The sequence below is a fragment of the Symphalangus syndactylus genome, chromosome 14 (genome assembly GCF_028878055.3).
Source record: "Symphalangus syndactylus isolate Jambi chromosome 14, NHGRI_mSymSyn1-v2.1_pri, whole genome shotgun sequence".
NCBI classification, from domain to species: domain Eukaryota; kingdom Metazoa; phylum Chordata; class Mammalia; order Primates; family Hylobatidae; genus Symphalangus; species Symphalangus syndactylus.
Genome location: NC_072436.2, coordinates 85,311,300 through 85,331,153, shown reverse-complemented (window position 1 = coordinate 85,331,153; position 19,854 = coordinate 85,311,300). Strand labels below are relative to the sequence as shown.

Here is a 19,854-nt window from a genome sequence, read left to right as displayed (position 1 = left end):
CCAACACTTGTTATATGGGTAACGCTAACTAGGTAATTATTCATCAAGCTATAATTTATGATTTGTACATTCTTCTATAGGTGTGCTATATTGCAATTAAACAAATATGGAAAAAGTTATATAAGGTCTTAAATCTTTTGTAACTTTAATGAATTAAATAACTAAAATTATAATACCAGATAGACTTCGGTTAATAATATATCAGGCTGGGTGCCACAGCTCATGCCGGTAATCCTAGCACTTTGGAAGGCCAGGGTGGGAGGATCACTGGAGACCAGCCTGGGCAACACAGTGAGACCTTCGTCTCTACACACAAACAAATAATAACAAAAAAGCTTTAAAAATATCAGATGTTCCCAAATTAAAGCATTCAAGTCAAAATGGTCTAATTATTACTTGGAAATCTGAAGTTTTAGGTGCTAGAAAATTAAGAAACATTCCTCAATAAAAGATCGAGCAAAATTAAGAAACATTCCTCAGTAAAAGTTCGAGCATGTGTGCTTTTTGTTCTTGTTAGTTCTCACTGAGGAAACTAAAAATACATCACACAAATTTATAAGTACTGTCACTGTATATATATATATATATATATACATAAATTTTTTTTTTTTTGAGGTAGAGTCTCGCTCTGTCGGCCAGGCTGTAGTGCAGTGGTGTGATCTTGACTCACTGCAACCTCCGCCTCCTGGGTTCAAGCGATTCTCCCACCTCAGCCTCCCAGGTAACTGGGACTACAGGTGCCTACCATGACGCCTGGCTAATTTTTGTATTTTTAGTAGAGACGGGGTGTCACCATGTCGGCCAGGCTGGTTTTGAACTCCTGAACTCAAGTGATCCACCCGCCTCGGCCTCCCAAAGTGTTGAGATTATAGGCATAAGCCACCGCACCAGGCCATATTTTTAATATAATAAATGAGAGCTATATTTTAAAAATGTCAACCGATATTAAAATTAAGAAAGCTAATTGCTTTATTAAAAACGCTGTCTAATGATCATTTCATGAAAGTCATTTCCCGAACCATTATTTCTCTCCTCTACAATAGATGTTTAACATCTGTAAAACTTTAGTTACAAGAATATATGTAGATTCTGAATGTACAAGGTGATTCAGAAAGAACTGAATGCTTTCTAAGTCTTCAATTTAGGTAATACATCAAGTATGCACCTTCTGTTTATACCACCTCTTCCTTGAAGAAATGAAGAAATACACTGTATCTGCCATTACAACCACCGACACTGATGATATGCAAAGGGTCTGGGATGAATTAGACTACAGGATGGATGGGTGCCATGTGATAATTACCGAATCTTTGCAATATTAAGGAATAACTATGACAGATTCTTCATAAATTGACTACATGTTCAGATGTAACTAGTTACTGAGGAATACATTTTTGAAGGTATTCAACTCTTTTTGAATCCTTTAACTTAATACTATGATGAGAAAGCAAATAACCATGAAAAATAACTATAAAAAGTTAACTTGTGCTGCTTTTTAAAAATTTCTAATTCTAGATCCACTAGAGCACTTACCCATGGTCAGTGGGTGGCATGACACCAGATGTTAATTAGAATTCATCTCTTATCTATAATTCTTTGTAGATACATACAAGAAAGTTTCAAAAAATTTTCCTCAGTATTATATTAGCTCTTTAAAAAACTATTGCCAAAATATGCCTGCATTTAAAGAAAAGTACATACTTGATATATGCATCATGTTAGACTAAGTATCAAAAATTGCTAAAATCACTTATTCCAGGAATGATAGTTTGGATATTTAATGAATTAGTTTTCCAATTAAAAGCAAGTTATCTCAAGAGAATATGCTATAGTTATGTGTGTAACAGCTAAATGGGCTTAAAGGAATAAATTTCTGCTTCATTCAATTTTTTTTTTTGAGATGGAGTCTCGCTCTGTCGCCCAGGCTGGAGTGCAGTGGCGCAATCTTGGCTTACTGCAACCTCCGCCTCCCTGGTGCAAGCAATTCTCTGCCTCAGCCTCCCGAGTAGCTGGGATTACAGGCACCCACCACCATGCCTGGCTAATTTTTTTTGTATTTTTAGTAGACACGGGGTTTCACCATCTTGGCCAGGCTGGTCTTGAACTCCTGACCTCATGATCCACCTGCCTCAGCCTCCCAAAGTGCTGGGATTGCAGGCATGAGCCACCGTGCCCAGCCACTTCATTCGAATTTTTAGTTTCCTTGCCTTGAAGCAAAATTATGAGGACTGTCATTACAGACTTTTTTTTTTTTTTTTTTTTTTTTGAGACAGGGTCTTACTCTTGTCACCCAGTGGGAGTACACTGATGCAACCACAGCTCATTGCAGCCTCGATCTCCCAGGCTCAAGCGATCCTCCTGCCTCATTTGTTTTTATTTTTTATAGAGACAAGGTCTCGCTATGTGGCCCAAGTTGATCTTGAATTCCTGGACTCAAGCAATCCTCCTGTCTTGGACTCCCAAAGTGGTGGGATTACAGGCATAGGCCACCGTGCCCAGCGAGATTTTTTTTTTAATCATAAATAAGAGAGCTGTATTTTTTTAAATCACTGTTTTGTCTATATCCTACTCTGTGAAGATAACCTGTCAGATGAAAGAGCCTTCAAATTCACCTTCGTAAAGAGAAGTTTTAATTTTTTATTTATTTTTATTTTTTATTTTTACTTATTTATTTAGAGACAGAGTCTTGCTCTGTCGCCTAGGCTGGAGTGCAATGGCATGATCTCAGTTCACTGCAACCTCCGCCTCCCGGGTTCAAGAGATTCTCTTGCTTAGGCCTCCTGAGTAACTGGGATTACAGGCGCACGCCACCATGCCCGGCTAATTTTTGTATTTTTAGTAGACAGGGTTTCACCATGTTGGTAAGGCTGGTCTCTAACTCCTGACATCGTGATCCGCCCGCCTTGGCCTCCCAAAGTGCTGAGATTACAGGTTTGAGCCACCGCACCGGGCATGGAAGCTTTAAATTTTAACAGACACTGAATTTTTTTTAAAGCTTTATCTTAAAGATGTTAGAGATAAAACTCAGTTACGTCACTTATTTTTGACTAACGAGTCAAAACTGATGGATCAACTGGAAACATCAACTTACATTCCCAAGGCAACTAATTTTACTGATTTACTATGTAACATTCTATGTTGGTACACTGTTATAAGCAAAATTGTCCCAATGGATAGTAATCTTCCATGTGGTCCACTACCTCTTTCCTCCACTTTCTTCCTCAGCTGATTCTCCACTTCCTGCCTACTCTGTTTCCCCATGCTCTATTGTTAATTCAGTCCTCTCACAAAGATGAAAGCAATCTCACACACTCTTTACACCATATGGTATCACCAAAGACTTTTTGTGTTATCAATAATACAATTTCATCTTTACACTATGAAGTCTATGTTTGGATGATGCAAATTGCTAAATTCAAACTTACCCCCATATCATCTAAAAATGTACTCTAGTACAGTAGAATCTAAATGACCAGCACATTGTGTTTGGGTAGAATGAAGTCAAAACATCCAGGCTTAAATTTTAGATCCATGATGTACAATACATATGTCTTTTTTGGGAGAGGGTAGGAAGTGAAACAAAAGTAAAAAGTTTCAAAAATGATGATTATTTAAAAACCTTAGAGTTAATGGGGAAAAACTCTATTTTCAAGTATTAAATTATGTCTAAAAGTACTAACATTAGGTTGAAAAAAGGCAGCTAAAATTATACAAATTTTTAAAAAGCAAATTATTGTAAAATGTCTTATTGGTTACCCTATGGGTTCTTCAGAGGATTTTATATAAATATATATATATATGTATATATATATATTTTTTTGAGACAGAGTCTCGCTCTGTCACCTAGGCTGGAGTGCAGTGGCGCATTCTTGGTTCACTGCAACCTCTGCCTCCCAGGTTTCAGTGATCCTCCTGCCTCAGCCTCCCAAATCACTGGAATTACAGGTGCCCACCACCACGTCCAGCTAATTTTTGTATTTTTAGTACAGACAGGGTTTCATCATGTTGGCCAGGCTGGTCTTGAACTCCTGACACTGAGTGATCCACTCACCTTGGTCTCCCAAAGTGCAAGGATTACAGGCATGGACCACCGCGCCCGGCCTGGATTCTAGCTATATTTTTGTAAAAAGTCTTTTTATTTCCCCATTCCAATTTTATGAGTAATATTAAAAAATATACAAGACATAAAAGAGAGTAGATGCTTAAAAACTGACTGCTATTGTTAAGATTTATTATATCATCACAGACTCCCCAGACTCAACTTGGCTCTAAAGAAATTCATCATTAAAGTATTAAAGAAATGGAAAAAGAATATATAAATGAGCCCAAGATGAGTTTACTAAGAGGAGGAACAAATTAACAGGTCAAAGTTGATAACGCATGTACATGAACTAGTGAAGATACTTCAATTTTTTAACTCAAATTATAAGAAACCTATAAAAATAAACGGAGAAATAAAATATTTCAGCAATTCAACTGAAAGAGAAAAAGGTTTTGAGAAAATCAGGGCAGTCATTTATCCAACAAATATTTATTGAATATCAATTATCTGCCAGACGTTCTAGACAGTGAAAATACAGCAGTGAATAAACAGAAATCCTTGTTCTCATGGTATTTACATTTTAGTAAGAGAAGACAGACAATAAAACAAGGGTTTTTGGTGATAAGTGCTAAGGATAAAAATAAAGCAGAGGAGCCGGGCACCGCGGCTCACGCCTGTAATCCCAGCACTTTGGGAGGCTGAGGCAGGTGGATCACCTGAGACCAGCCTGATCAACATGGAGAAACCTCGTCTCTACTAAAAACAGAAAATTAGCCAGGCGTGGCAGTGCATGCCTGTAATCCCAGCTACTCCGGAGGCTGAGGCAGGAGAATTGCTCAAACCCAGGAGGCGGGGGGTGTGGTGAGCCAAGATTGCACCATTGCACTCCAGCCTAGGCAACAAGAGTGAAACTCCGTCTCTAAATAAATAAATAAATAAAAAAGCAGAAGCCAGGTGCGGTGGCTCATGCCTGTAATCCCAGCACTTAGGGAAGTCAAGGCGGGTGGATCACTTGAGGCCAGGAGTTCGAGACCAGCCTGACCGAGATGGCAAAGCCCTGTCTCTACTGAAAAAAAAAAAAAAAAAAAATAGCTGCATGTGCTGGCACATGCCTGTCATCCCAGCTACTCGGGAGGCTGAGGCACAAGAATCACTTGAACTTGGGAGATGGAGGCTGCAGTGAGCCGAGACTGCACCAGTGCACTCCAGCCTGGGCGACGGAGCAAGACTCCATCTCAAAAATAAATAAATAAAAATAAAGCAGACAATGAGAAAGAGTATTGGTGGAGGTGGAGATGCGGAGAATGTTAAAATTTTTAAAGATATGCAAGTATTCAAATACAGAGATTTTGAATGTTTTCAGGGCCATTAAAGCAAAGTTTCACTAAATAAGTGGAAATTCTATTCTGGCATGAAGACATTTCAGAAAGATTTGGAGAACTACAATCATTAAGAAAAGACAGAAAAAAGAAAGAAGTGGCAGAGTTTATGGTAATAGGAAAATAATAAGCAGATGTTCCTTGAAATATTACAATTTCATTTCCACCACATTAGCTGGCTTTGTATAACTTTTTTCATTAAAAAATGGTATATTAACCATTTTTAAAATTTTTTTCTTTATTTTTTTGAGACAGAGTCTTGCTCTGTCACCCAGGCCGGAATGCAGCAGCACAATCTCGACTCATTGCAACCTCTGCCTCCTGGGTTCAAGCGATTCTCCTGCCTCACCCTCCCAAGTAGCTGAAACTACAAGTGCGTGCCATCATGTCCAGCTAATTTTTTGTATTTTTATTGGAGACAGGGTTTCACCATGTTGGCCAGGCTGGTCTCAAACTCCTGACCTCAAATGATCGCTTGCCTTGGCCTCCTAAAGTGCTGGGATTACAGGCATGAGCCACTGCGCCCAGCCAACCACAGTTTTTAGTTGACCATCTAAAACCCTTTTTTATTGATACATAGGTATGCACCATGTAATGACATTTTTGGTCAACAATAAACCATATATATGATGGTGGTCACATAAGACTATAAAACCATATTTTTACTGTACCTTCTCTATGTTTAAATACACAAATACCATTGTGTTACAACTGCCTACAGTATTCAGTACAGTGACATGCTATACAGATTTGTAGCCTAGGAACTATAGGCTACACCATTTACCATAGGTGTGTAGTAGACTATATCATCTACATTTGTGTAAGTACACTCTATGATGTTCATACAATAACAAAATTGCCTAATGACACATTTTTCAGAACATATATTCGTTGTTAAGGTACACAAGACTGGCTGAGCATGGTGGGAGGCCGAGGCAGATGGATCGCTTGAGCTCAGGAGTTTGAGACCAGACAACATGGCAAAACCCTGTCTCAACAACAACAACAACAACAACAAAATTAGCCGGGTGTAGCGGCATGCGCCTGTATTCCCAACTACTAGGGAGGCTGAGGTGGGAGGATGGCTTGAGCCCAGGAGGCGGAGGTTGCAGTTAGTCAAGATTGTGCCACTGCACTCCAGCCTGGGCAACAGAGTGAGAACGTGCCTCAAAAAAAAAAAAAAAAGTACACATGACTATACAGACTATACATTACAAATTTTCATGAATTAAAGCTTATGCTGCTAATGCATTGTAAGAAAGACTACTTCACAAATATGCCAGATATAAACATTATTTAGTTACTATTCAAAGATAATTTAAATTAACCCTTCCTTCTTCCTAGAAATTATCCATAATTCTTTCTTCATAGCAAGAAGTTAACACTTCTGGCAAAAGTCAGGCCTCACTTCACTTTCCTGAATCACCACATAAAGTAAAACACTGTTACTAAAACTGCATAATTCTACAGAATTAAAAATAGGTTCAAAGAATTCTAAAATACACGGAAATGACAGTCCCTCTTTTGAGACTCTTACAATCTGCTTTTAAAATTCAGTACATGACAACATTTATCATACTATTACGTATCTGTCATTTTATCCATGTTACTAGTAAAGAGAATTAAGGCTATTTTACCATATTTTAGTAGACTATAGGAAAAAATTAAATCAATGGCATTAAAAGGAAAGAATACCTGACCAGTGTCAAAAATACGATGGAATATAAAACATTTGTTTTATAACACACATAGAATCTCATTTTCTTGGCTACTGAATTTTATTAACACTCCAAATGTTGCTTATTATGACAGATGGTAAAGAAAAACCTAAAAAGTATCTATTTTTTTTAGATGTTAAAGAAAAACCTATTTTATCTATTTTCTGTAGCAACTGGATTAATGGTACTGGAATCTGCTCTTTCTTTTTGATACCAGTGACATCATACCATACAAACACTTCCTAATAAATTTCCTAATTGTAACATGTTCTTTCCTTTGCAGCCTCAAATGGTTCAGATCATTATTTTAGTGGTGTTTGAACAACAATGTTCTTCATTTAATACTTATTCAAACTGCTGCCAATATAGTCACACCAAACACTGGCTATGACAGGGTTCTATAGACAACTAAAATTTTTTTACTTGTAAATGCTGTCTCTGATACTCAAATTCACCATCTCTCCCTTATTCACAGGGCTAAAAATAACTTCAAATAAAAAAAAAATTTTTAAGAGCCTAGGTAATTTTACATAACAGCCATAATTTATTTTCTGACTAGAAAACTTTTGAATATTCATTTGCAAGACAAAAAGGTGTTTGCTATGGATCAAGCGATTATTTGAAAAGGTCTGAATTGCCATTTAACCATAATGAAGTATATCTTTGATAAACTTTCTGATAATCTAATGTTACCACTTATCTCTCTCATGACCTCTCATATTACTACTTCATTAGTCTTAAATTATTTATCACAACAGAAATTATCTTTAGTTTTTTACTCATCTTTTATTCCTCTACCACTACCATAGTTCCGTGAAAATAGGGACATGGTATGTCCTATGCACCACTGTAGCACCAGTACCAGGTAGAATATCATTCAAGAAATGGGAGAGGGAAAATGTGAATGACATTAGAATTTGTATTGAACCTTTAGAGGTTCTAAATCATAAAAATGAAAAAAAAAAAAAAAGAGTACTGACATTTAAATTTACCTATCATTACTGAAAAGATAAATTGAGCCCTTCCCCTTCCCTTCCCTTTTCTTTTCTTTTCTGAGACGGTCTCCCTCTGTTGCCCAGCCTGCAGTGCAGCGCCATAATCTCGGCTCACTGCAACCTCCCTGCCTCGGGCTCCCGTGATTCTCCTGCCTCGGCCTGCCGAATACCTGGGAATGCAGGCGCACACCACCACGCCTGGCTGGTTTTTGTATTTTTGGTGGAGACGGGGTTTTGCCATGTTGGCCAGGCTGGTCTCCAACTCCTGACCTCCAGTGATCTGCCCGCCTCGGCCTCCCGAAGTGCTGGGATTACAGACGGAGTCTCGCTCACTCAATGCTCAAAGTTGCCCAGGCTGGAGTGCAATGGCGTGATCTCCGCTTACTACAACCTCTACCTCCCAGCCGCCTGCCTTGGCCTCCCAAAGTGCTAAGATTACAGCCTCTGCCCGGCCACCACCCCGTCTAGGAAGTGAGGAGCGCCTATGCCCGGCCCCCCATCATCTGGGATGTGAGAAGCGCCTCTGCCCCGCCGCCCCGTCTGGGAAGTGAGAAGCGCCTCTGCCCGGCCGCCCCGTCTGGGAAGTGAGGAGCGCCTCTGCCCGGCCGCCACCCCGTCTAGGAAGTAAGGAGCGCCTCTGCCCGGCCGCCCCGTCTGGGAAGAAGTGAGGAGCGCCACTGCCCGGCCGCCCCGTCTAGGATGTGAGGAGCGCCTCTGCCCGGCCGCCACCCCGTCTAGGAAGTGAGGAGCGCCTCTGCCCGGCCGCCCCGTCTGGGAAGTGAGGAGCGCCTCTGCCCGGCCGCCCCGTCTGGGAAGTGAGGAGCGCCTCTGCCCGGCCGCCCCGTCTGGGAAGTGAGGAGCGCCTCTGCCCGGCCGCCCCGTCTGGGAAGTGAGGAGCGCCTCTGCCCGGCCGCCCCGTCTGGGAAGTGAGGAGCGTCTCTGCCCAGCCGCTGTGCAACCTTCCAAATGTGAAGTGACAGCCTTCATTGTAGAATGAATGAAGACACTGGCACTGATTATGTAACACCTTGGCAGCTATCTCAAGTCGTTGATGGTGGAGGTATTGGAATTATAGAAGAAAGCAAATACACAAATTTGACTAAAGGCGATTTAGTGACTTCTTTCTATAGGCCCCGGCAAACCAAGGTTATTCTGGATGGAAATAGCCTTGAAAAGGTGATATATATATGAACGTATCTGGTTTTTTTTCCCCGTGTAATTCTTACTTTGTGCATTTGATATTCAGTTGTGTTTGTAATCACAGAAAAATAAAAGCATATATAAAAAATACAAAAAAAAAATTTCATTTCAGCCAAGCATAGTGGCTTACACCTGTTATCCTAGCACTTTGGGAGGATTGCTTGAGACCAGGAGCTCAAGACCAGCCTGGGTAACATAGGGAGACCTTCTCTCTACAAATAAATGCATATGTAATTTTCAAAAAAAAAAAAAAAGATAAATTGAAATAATCCTCCCTCCAACAATCATCCTAGGGTATTCTATCAATATTCTTTTCCCCCTGGGAATCATCTTTACAAGATGACCTTGATGCTTACCAGCCTATCAAAAAAATTTTTTGGGAAACATACACTTTTGAATTTTAACTTATCCAAATTCACTTTCCCCTTTGTGAGTCAGAACAATCAAAATGTACTAAAATGGCCCGGCACGGTGGCTCACGCCTGTAGTCCCAGCATTTTGGGAGGCCGAGGAGGGAGGATCACCTGAGGTCAGGAGTTCAAAACCAGCCTGGCCAACATGGTGAAACACCGTCTCTATTAAAAATACAAAAAAAATTAGCCAGGTGTGGTGGCAGGTGCCTGAAATCCCAGCTACTCAGGAGGCCGAGGCAGGAGGATCACTTGAACCCGGGAGGTGGAAGTTGCAGTGAGTCAAGATTGTGCCACTGCACTCCAGCCTGGGCAACAGAGCGAGACTCTGTCTTAAAAAAAAAAAAAAAAAGAAAAGAAAAAAGAAAAGAAATACTAAAATACTAAATACTAAAATACTTCACTTCAAATACATCTTCTCAGGGGCATATGACATACAAAAAATTTAATAGTTTTCTACAGTCATTCCCCAAAATCTGATTTTTCTAAGAGAAGGTAATTTAATGGCTGATGAGAATTCCATTGATTTGGAAAATATTAACTTGCAATGTGTCATATATTAAACCAGACCCTCTCTAATATAACAAGAATAAAAAAATTATTTCAGTAAGTCCATTAGCTGTATATATAAAATGACCTATTTCTGAAGACAATTTATAAAGTATTGGTTGGTGTGAAAGTAACTGCGTTCAAGACTACAGTGAGCTAAGAGCTACGATTGTGCCACTGCACTCCAGCATGGGCGACAACACCAGACTCCATCTCAAAAAATTAAAAAATATAGCATAGTGACACACATGTGTAGTCCCAGCTACTTAGGAGGCTGAGGCGGAAGGATTGCTTGAGCCCAGAAAGTCTTAGCTACAGTGAGCTGTGACTTAGGCAACAAAGTGAGACCTTGTTTCAATCGATCAATAAAAAACGTAAACACATAAAAACGTAATTTATAAACACATAAAGAAAAAAAAAATCCAGGTGGGGCAGAGGTTGCAGTGAGCCGAGATTGCACCACTGCACTCCAGCCTGGGTGACAGAGAAAAACTCCACCTCAAAAAAGAAAAAAAAAATCCAGAAGTGTATATATATTCAGGTGATAACAGTGGTAATTTCCTGGCACTAGAACTATGTCTATATTATCTATTTTTTTTTCTAATTTTCTACATTACAACAATATTGCTTCCATATGAACTTGCTTAAATATATAAATATAAATATATAAATATATTTAATTATATATTTAATATTTTATATATACTATATATATATATATATATATATATATTTTTTTTTTTTTTTTTTTTTTTAAGACAGAGTCTCCCTCTGTCACCCAGGCTGGAGTGCAGTGGTGTGATCTCCGCTCACTGTAACTTCTACCTCTCTGGTTCAAGCAATTCTTGTGCCTCAGCCTCCCAAATTGCTGGGATTACAGGCACGCACCACCACACCCGGCTAATTTTTGTATTTTTAGTACAGGCAGGGTTTCACCACGTTGGCCAGGCTGGTTTGGAACTCCACATCTCCAGTGATCCACCCATCTCGGCCTCCCAAAGTGCTGGGATTACAGGTGTGAGCTACCGCGCCTGGCTAAACTTGCTTAAAATAAAGGTGATTCAGGGTTGCTTGCACAACAAGCAACAAATCTGCTCTGACTTGAATACAAGCAAGCAACAAATCTGCATCCTTGATTTGAATACAAAGAATCCGCACAGATAAAGTCCGCCCCCCAAAAAATGAGTTCACAATTAAAACGCACACAATTAAAACACACACCTCCACCACTGCCACTACTACTATCACCACCACTACCACAAGAAACAGCAAGCAGAAAACAAAGGACAGATTCAGATCTGTACATATTTCAGATTTCTGAATAATCAGATATGAAATCTAAAACAGAAAAATTTTAAATATCTGAAGAAATAAAGAAAATGATTAATGAACAAAATGAAAAGGTAATGTAAAAAGAACCAAATCTTCCAGAAATGAAAGATATAATCAATGGGTTAAACAGAAGATTTGACACAAATAAGGAGTGAATTAGTAAATTAGAGAGTTCTGAAAACAAGACTCAGAATGCAGCACAAGCTTAATAAATAAAAGTTTAATAAGCAAGAAATACAGTAAGAAAGTCTAATATTTATCAATAGAAATATTTGAAAGATACCAGATTAGTAGAATAGAAAAGAGCAAATATTAGAAGAATAAATACTATAAGCAGCTTTGAAAGAAAAAAGACAGCCTAGCCAGGTGTGGTGGCTCACGCCTGTAATCTCAGCACTTTGGAAGGCTGAGGCGCGTGCATCATCTGAGGTCAGGAGTTCGAGACAAGCCTGGCCAACATGGTGAAACCCCATCTCTCCTAAAAATACAAAAATTAGCCGGGCCTGGTGGCATGTCCCTGTAGTCTCAGCTACTCAGGAGCCTGAGGCAGGAGAATCCCTTGAATCTGGGAGGCAGAGGCTGCAGTGAGCCGAAATTGCACCATTGCACTCCAGTCTAGGTAACAGAGTGAAACTCCATCTCAAAAAAAAAAAAAAAAAGACAGCTTAAGTAACAAAAATTAGAGAGCTAACTTCTCCAGAGCAAAAAGAATCCAGAGAGGCCAGGCATGGTGGCTCACACCTGTAATCCCAGCACTTTGGGAGGCCGAGGCAGGCAGATTACCTGAGGTCAGGAGTTCGAGACCAGCCTGACCAATATGATGAACCCTGTCTCTACTAAAAATACAAAAATTAGCCGGGCATGGTGGCATGCGCCTGTAATTCCAGCTACATGGGAGGCTGAGACAGAAGAATCACTTGAACCCAGGAGCCAGAGGTTGCAGTGAGTCGAGACCGTGCCATTGCCCTCCAGCCTGGGCAATAAGAGCGAACTCCGTTTCAAAAAAAAAAAAAAATCCAGAGACAGAAGAATTAAGTCTGCAAAGTACTGACAGAAAAATAATTGTCAACCTAAAACTGCATACTTAAAAGTATTTCATCCTCGTGCAATCACTCACGCCCATAATCCCAACACTTTGCGAGGCTGAGGCGAGAGGACTGCTTGAGCCCAGAGGTTCAAGACCAGCCTGGGCAACACAGTGAGACTCTGTCTCTTTTTTATTTTATTTTTTGTAGATGGTATTTTATTTTATTTTATTTTATCTTATTTTTTGTAGATGGAGTTTTGCTCTTGCTGCCAAGGCTGGAGTGCAACGGCGTGATCTCGGCTCACTGCAAACCCTGCTTCCTGGGTTCAAGTGATTCTCATAACTCAGCCTTCTTAGTAGCTGAGATTACAGATGCCCACCAGCAAGGCTGGCTAATTTTCGTATTTTTAGTGGAGACAAGGTTTCGCCATGTTGGACAGGCTGGTCTCGAACTCCTGACCTCAAGTGATCTGCCCACCTCGGCCTCCCAAAGTGCTGTGATTACAGGTGTGAGCCACTGCACGCAGCCTTCTGTCTCTATTTAAAAACTAAAACAAAGAACTATCTTCCAAAAACAAGAGTGAAATAAAGGCATTTTCAGACAAATATTCTCAAAGAAAAACATGCAGCTTGAGCTAAAGAAAAAGGGCTGGGCGCACGGCTCATGCCTATAATCCTAGCATTTTGGGAGGCCGAGGCGGGTGGATCACACGAGGTCAGGAGTTTGAGACCAGCCTGGCCAACATGGCGAAACCCAGTCTCTACTAAAAATACAAAAAAATTAGCCAGGTGTGGTAGTGGGCACATGTAATCCCTGCTATTCGGGCGGCTGAGGCAGGAGAATTGCTGGAACCCAGGAGGTGGAAGTTGCAGTGAGCTGAGCTCGTGCCACTGCACTCCAGCCAGGGCAACAGACTGAGATTCCATCTCGAAAAAAAGAAAAGAAACATTGGTTTTATTTATTTAATAGTACTTCTCAATATTTAATTTGTAGGGTAAAGAAAAAAACCCTAAAATACAACACAAGAAGAGCTTAAAAGTCATAAAAGAGAATGACTGGAATTAAAACATTCTAAAGTCATAGCACTATTCCATAAATGGGTAAAGATACTCATTAACTTTGGCCTGTCCTATGTTTAGGTATAAAATGTATAATTTTGAAAGTCACCTCTGAAAAAACAGGAAGAGTGAAAAAATTTTAAACCAGTAGAAAGGAAAAACATGTAGAAACAATTATTGATAGGCTGGGCATGGGCGCTCATGCCTGTAATCCCAGCACTTTGGGAGGCTGAGGGGGGCAGATCACTTGAGGTCAGGAGTTTGAGACCAGCCTAGCCAACATGGTGAAAACCCATCTCTACTGAAAACATAAAAATTAGCTGGACACGGTGGCGCGCACCTGTAGTCCCAGCTACTCAGGAATCTGAGGCAGGAGAATTGCTTGAACCCAGGAGGCAGAGGTTGCAGTGAGATGAGATTGCGCCACTGCACTCCAGCCTGGGCGACAGTGAGGCTCCATCTCAAAAAAAAAAAAAAAAAAAAAAGAAAGAAAAAAGAAAAAAAAAATTGGAAAAGAAACAATTACTAATAAATAATCAAATTCCTCAGGAAGATTTAACAATTTTAAATTTATTTGCACCTAATAACAGCTTCAAAGTCTATAAAACGAAATTTGATTAATTCATCATCATATGGGATATTTCAACTCCTCCTTCTCAATAACTAATCACTCAAAAGACAAATCAATAAGGCTGTAAAAGATTGGAACAATACAATTAACAAACAAGGTTGCTCTCACTCTGCGCCCAAACAATTGGAGAATACGTACTTTTTCAAGCACACATAGAACTTTAAAGAAAACTGACAACAACATACTAGGCCAAGCTAAGTAATTCTTAACAAATATCAAAGAATCAGTATTATACAAACCACATTCTTTGACCAAAAATCAAAAGCAAAAAGTTTACTTGAAAAATACCATGTTCAAAAATTTAAAAGCATACTTCTAAGTAACTCATAAGTGAAATAAATCATAGCAGAAATTAGAAAATGCATAGAAATAATCATCTTTTAAAATACGCCATACCAAAATTTATGCAATGCAGATATAGCAATTCTGAAAGGTATGTTGAAAGCCTCAACAATGTTCATATTTAAAAACTAAAATATGCATCCAATTCAGGTTTTTGTTAAAGAAATGGAAGTACACTTTTCAAAGGCATAATTCAAGAAGTCTAACAACAAAATGTTACACTATGCAAGTTCTCAGGAAACTGGGACCTGATTTTTACAACATGAAATACAATAGTCATTTGTAACATTAGAAAATTATTAAGTGCTTGCTTAAGCCTTTAACATTCATAAAAAATAAACTATCTTATTTACTACTCTAACTCTAGCAAATAGATCAGAACCTAGCATATAATAAGCATTTAAATATTTGTGAGGTGACTGATACTAAATAATACAAAAATGTAAGTAGTTAAAACCCCAGATTTTTAAAAAGAGCACTTACCTGGTAATAAAATTTTATTTGTCTCACCAAAATGGATAGATTGTGCATTCTAAGTGAGGCATCATTATTGACTTTTTTATTTACTCTCTGACTCTCCAATTTAGGATTACTGTAAGAAATACAAAAATACTTTAAAATTATATAAATACTACTATCAACCTGTATATAATTAAAACTAATCATATAATACTTTTTTATTTAAATAAATTGTGTGCTCATCTGCATTAACAGAGATGGTCCAAAAGGGCAGATTATTACTTTGACATGTATTCCGTGCTTCTAATTAATATAAGTGCAACTGATTTCCCAAAGCAAGAACAAAATTAATTTCAAACCTAAGTTAGATATTGCCTTTCATTGTTATGTTGCCACTCCACATTCCTGGGATGAATAACTTACTATTTCCTTTGAATATATAGTTCCATCAAAATAAATAAATATATTTATTTATTCCAACAAAATAAATCCATTTAAAATACGGGCTAATAATAACCAATAAATGTTATTTCTCCTCACTGGGTAATAGGGATTATATTTGAACAGGCAATGTCCCAGAGAAATTCAAGGTTAAAGTGGATGACACAGGTTAATACTTTTATCTTCGGTAAAACTGTAGATTCAATGAAAGCAAAGGGCTCAATAATCCTGTGGCAGCAGAAACTGCAGAAGAAAAATAGTCAAGCCAACCATGGTTTAGAATGGGAAATTGTGGCACCTCCACACAAGGATGCAGGAAAGTCAAGAAATTGACACTCATCCAACAGGAAATAGAAACTGAATAGTAACGCCTCATTCTTTAATCTCTTCCCTTTTTACACAGTCCATTGCATTCCTAATGCCTTCAGTTCCTTCCCTAAACAGATTAGACCAATGCCAGTCCAATGCCTTCAGTTCCTTCTCTAAACAGACTAGACTCTACGGTGCTTTATTTCCGTAATTGTCAAACTTTTAGGTCTCAAGACCCCTTTGTAATCTTAATTGATGACTCCAAACAGTTTTTGATGTTGTGGGCTATCTTTAATTAATACTTAGTGTGTTAGAAATAAAGACTGAGGTAGGGCAGGTGATTCACGCCTATAATCCCACCACTATGGGAGGCCCAGGCTGGTGGATCACCTGAGGTCAGGAGTTCAAGACTAGCCTGGCCAACATGGTGAAACCCCATCTCTATTAAAAATACAAAAATTAGCCGGGTGTGGTGGCATGCAACTGTAGTCCCAGCTACTTGGGAGGCTGAGGCAGGAGAATCACTTGAACCCAGGAGGCAGAGGTTGCAGTGGGCCAGGATTGCACCACTGCACTCCAGCCTGGGCTACAGAGCAAGACTCAAAAAAAAAAAAAAAAAAAAAAGAAAGAAATAAAGACAGAACATTTCAAAGTTATTTATGTATCAACTCACTTTAACAAAATAATAAACCCATCACAGGCTAACAAAAACCAAACAAAAAACTTAGAAAACTGAGTGGTATCGTTTTACTATTTTTGTGTATCTCTTTAATGTGTGGTTTAACTTTCAAAAAACAGATTCTTATCTTTGCTTCTGCATTGAATCCATTGCTTATTATTTTGGTTCAAGTATATTAAGACATTTTACCCTCACATGTAGTTAGAAGTGGGAAGACCCTATGGATCCCAAAAAGGATCCTCCATCCGTACTCTGAGAACCACTGCTTCAACTATTTGCTTGCCACCACTCCCAATATCTTGATTCTTTTGTCCTTTGACCACATTCTTAATCCCCAACCTTGGATCAGTTCAACCACTTATGCTGAGATTACTCAAGGGACTAGTTGAGAAAATAATGCAATCAAACTAAGCTATTAATAAAATATGAAGGGGTAGCTATTACAAAAAGGAGGAAGATGCCCTCTTGCCATAAAAAACTAGAAAACTGGACAAAGCATGAAAAAACTATTTTCAGACTTTGGACAGCAGGTAATGCAAGACTAGGCAGTGAGGTGCTTTCCAGAATGAGGTACAGAAAAATGGGTAGCCCAAGTCTTGTTGAACTTGAGACAAAGCTGGAGTTCATGGATGCAAAACTGACACATTCAGAAAAGAATACCAAAGAAAAGAGAGCTACACTAACAAAGAGCTCCAAAAATCTGCCTTTAAGATTTTGGCTTTGGCTTCACACACGCGTGGATGTAGTGGCTCATGCCTGGGAAGTAATCCCAGGACTTCGGGAAGCTAAAACAGGAGGAATGCCTGAGGACAGGTATTCAAGACCAGCTTGGGCAATATGGTGGGAGCCTGTCTTGAAAACAAATCAAAACAAAAAACCAACAAAATTTTGGCTAAATACTAAATTGTGCATGTATAACCTAAAACTCCACAAGGCTAAGCAGAGATCAAATATAAGAAAGCTGTAAGCTAAACAATTATCAGAGCTCACAATGTAAAGAGAGAAATTTGAGTTCTGACAAGTAGAGTGGAGTAGACTTAATGAACATCCAGAACATACAGCACAGACCGCAGAAGAGTCATGTCCTAGAAGGAGGACTAAATCAGCAGCTGAGTAAAAGCTATTCAAGAACCCCACCCCCAACCAAACAAGTCTTGAAAGGATCATGCTGATTGCAAGTAACTGGACAACCTGCCAAAACAAAGTTTGTCACTCTAAAAGGACGAGGTACAGACACTCCAAAATATAATCATTACAATGTCCAGCATAAAATAAAAAAATTAATAGACACAAAAGATCAGGAAAATGTGATCTATAACCAGGAAAGAAAATGGAAACAGTCAACAGAAACAGACGCAGAAATGAAAAAGATCATGGAAATAACAGACAAGGACTTTAAACAGCTATTATAAACATACTAAAGGATTTAAAGAAAGACATGAACATTAAGTAGGAAGAAATGTAAATTATGTTTTGAAAAACTCAGATGGGACTTCTAAAGCTGCAAAATACAACTATTTGAAATGAAAAATTCACAGCACGAGCTTAACAACGGATTAGAAACTGTATAGCAAACGATTAGTGAACTTGAAGACATTACAATAAAAACAATCCAAAGCAGCATGGAGAGAGGGCAGAAAAAGCTGAAAGGAATGAACAGAGACTAAATGATCTATGAGGCAATATTAAACATACATTACTACATAGTCCCATCTTAAGAATCCATTCATGTTTCCCTTCTTGTCCCAATAATGAATGGATGTTCTTTATAGGAATAGATTCAGTTCAGAATCATACTTGGCATGTGGTAGTCTGAACTGCAATCTTTAATCTCTTTCAGGCTGGAGGTTTCTCAGCCTTTTGTTGATGTACATGAACTAGACACTTTAGAAGGGTTACAGGCCACATACTTTATAGAATGATTTTCAGTTGGGTTTGTCTGATAAGACTGTGTTGACTGATAATTAAGTTCTGGATATATATCCTTAACAGGAAAAACACAGAAGAGATGCTGTGTTCTTCTCAATGCATCCTATTAATATATGGGCCTGGCTTGTTTCTGTGTTCTCCTTTATGTTTCACTGGTCTACCTATATATTCCCATGTCAACAGCACCACCTTAACAACTATAGTTATTTACATCTTGATGTGTAGTAGGGCAAGACGCCCTGACTAAACTGTTTTTTTCAAATTTATCTTAACCATTCATGGTCCTTGATGATTTTTAGGATTAGTTTGTCATATTCTACATAAACAAAAAACAAAACCTAGTAAGATTTTGACTGAAATTGCACTCAATCTACAAATTTATTAAGAATAAACTGACAACTCTAGAGCATTGAGTCTTCCCACTGATAAACATGGTGTATCTCTCTACATTCATTCAGGTCTTCTTCAAAACCATTTTATAATCTTCTCCACGAAGGCCTTTTATTAGATTTATTCCTAGATGCTTACAGTTTTTGCCATTAAAGTTAATGTAATATTTTAAAAATGTATTTGCTGATAGGTTAATGCTGATATGTGAATGCTATCATTTTTTGTTTATTGTTCTTATCTTTAGCAACCATGCTAACCTTTCTTATTCTAATAGGTTGTCTACTGGTGCTCTTGAAGGTCCTCTTGAATTTAATTTGTAGCTTTTCCATACTGATAATTATGCCAACACCATTTACTAACGAGCTTACATTTCTCACTGATCTCAGATTCCCACATTAAGTGTAGGTCTACTTTTGGAGTCTATTCTGTCCCACTAAGCCATTTGTCTATTTCTGTGTCATTAAAACCTTGTTTTACTATAGCTTATTACTATAGCTTTATTTTGATCTCAATTCTACTAAGACAAGCCCCTTTCCTTTGTTGTTTTTTCTATACCATCTTCATTAATCGAACATAGTGATCTTTTCTATCATTTTAGGATATTTATGAAGTTCTACGAAAAACCTTGTTGGGATTTACTGACATTAGTAATATTAATTTGATTAAAAACTGGCATTTCATTTCCATCAGTAAAATTTTAAAATCTCCCCACAGAACTCTTACATATTTTTTTTTTTCTTACTTGGGTAAGAAAGTTTTTCTTGCTTTGTGAAATGGATTTTTTTTTTCTCTTACATTGTCTATTGGCGCTATTGTATAACAGGAATACAGTGTTTTGATTTTGTTTTTTTGGGTTTTTTTTTTTTTTTGCAACAGAGTCCCAGTCTGCCAGGCTGGAGTACAGTGGCATGATCTCAGCTCACTGCAACCTCTGCCTCCAGGGTTCAGGTGATTCTCATATCT

The 19,854-nt window shown here is 38.5% G+C and overlaps 1 protein-coding gene across 27 annotated transcripts in view; it reads right to left on the bottom strand.

Moving 5' to 3' along the window:
* Positions 1–19,854, bottom strand: part of CCDC88A (coiled-coil domain containing 88A) — a 135,742-nt gene that overhangs the window by 89,236 nt on the left and 26,652 nt on the right. For all 27 annotated transcript variants that reach the window (XM_055240567.2, XM_055240573.2, XM_055240574.2 and 24 more), the window contains exon 3: positions 15,168–15,276. In XM_055240567.2, coding sequence (XP_055096542.1) covers positions 15,168–15,276 — 109 coding nt within the window. The remainder of the gene's footprint in view (positions 1–15,167; positions 15,277–19,854) is intronic.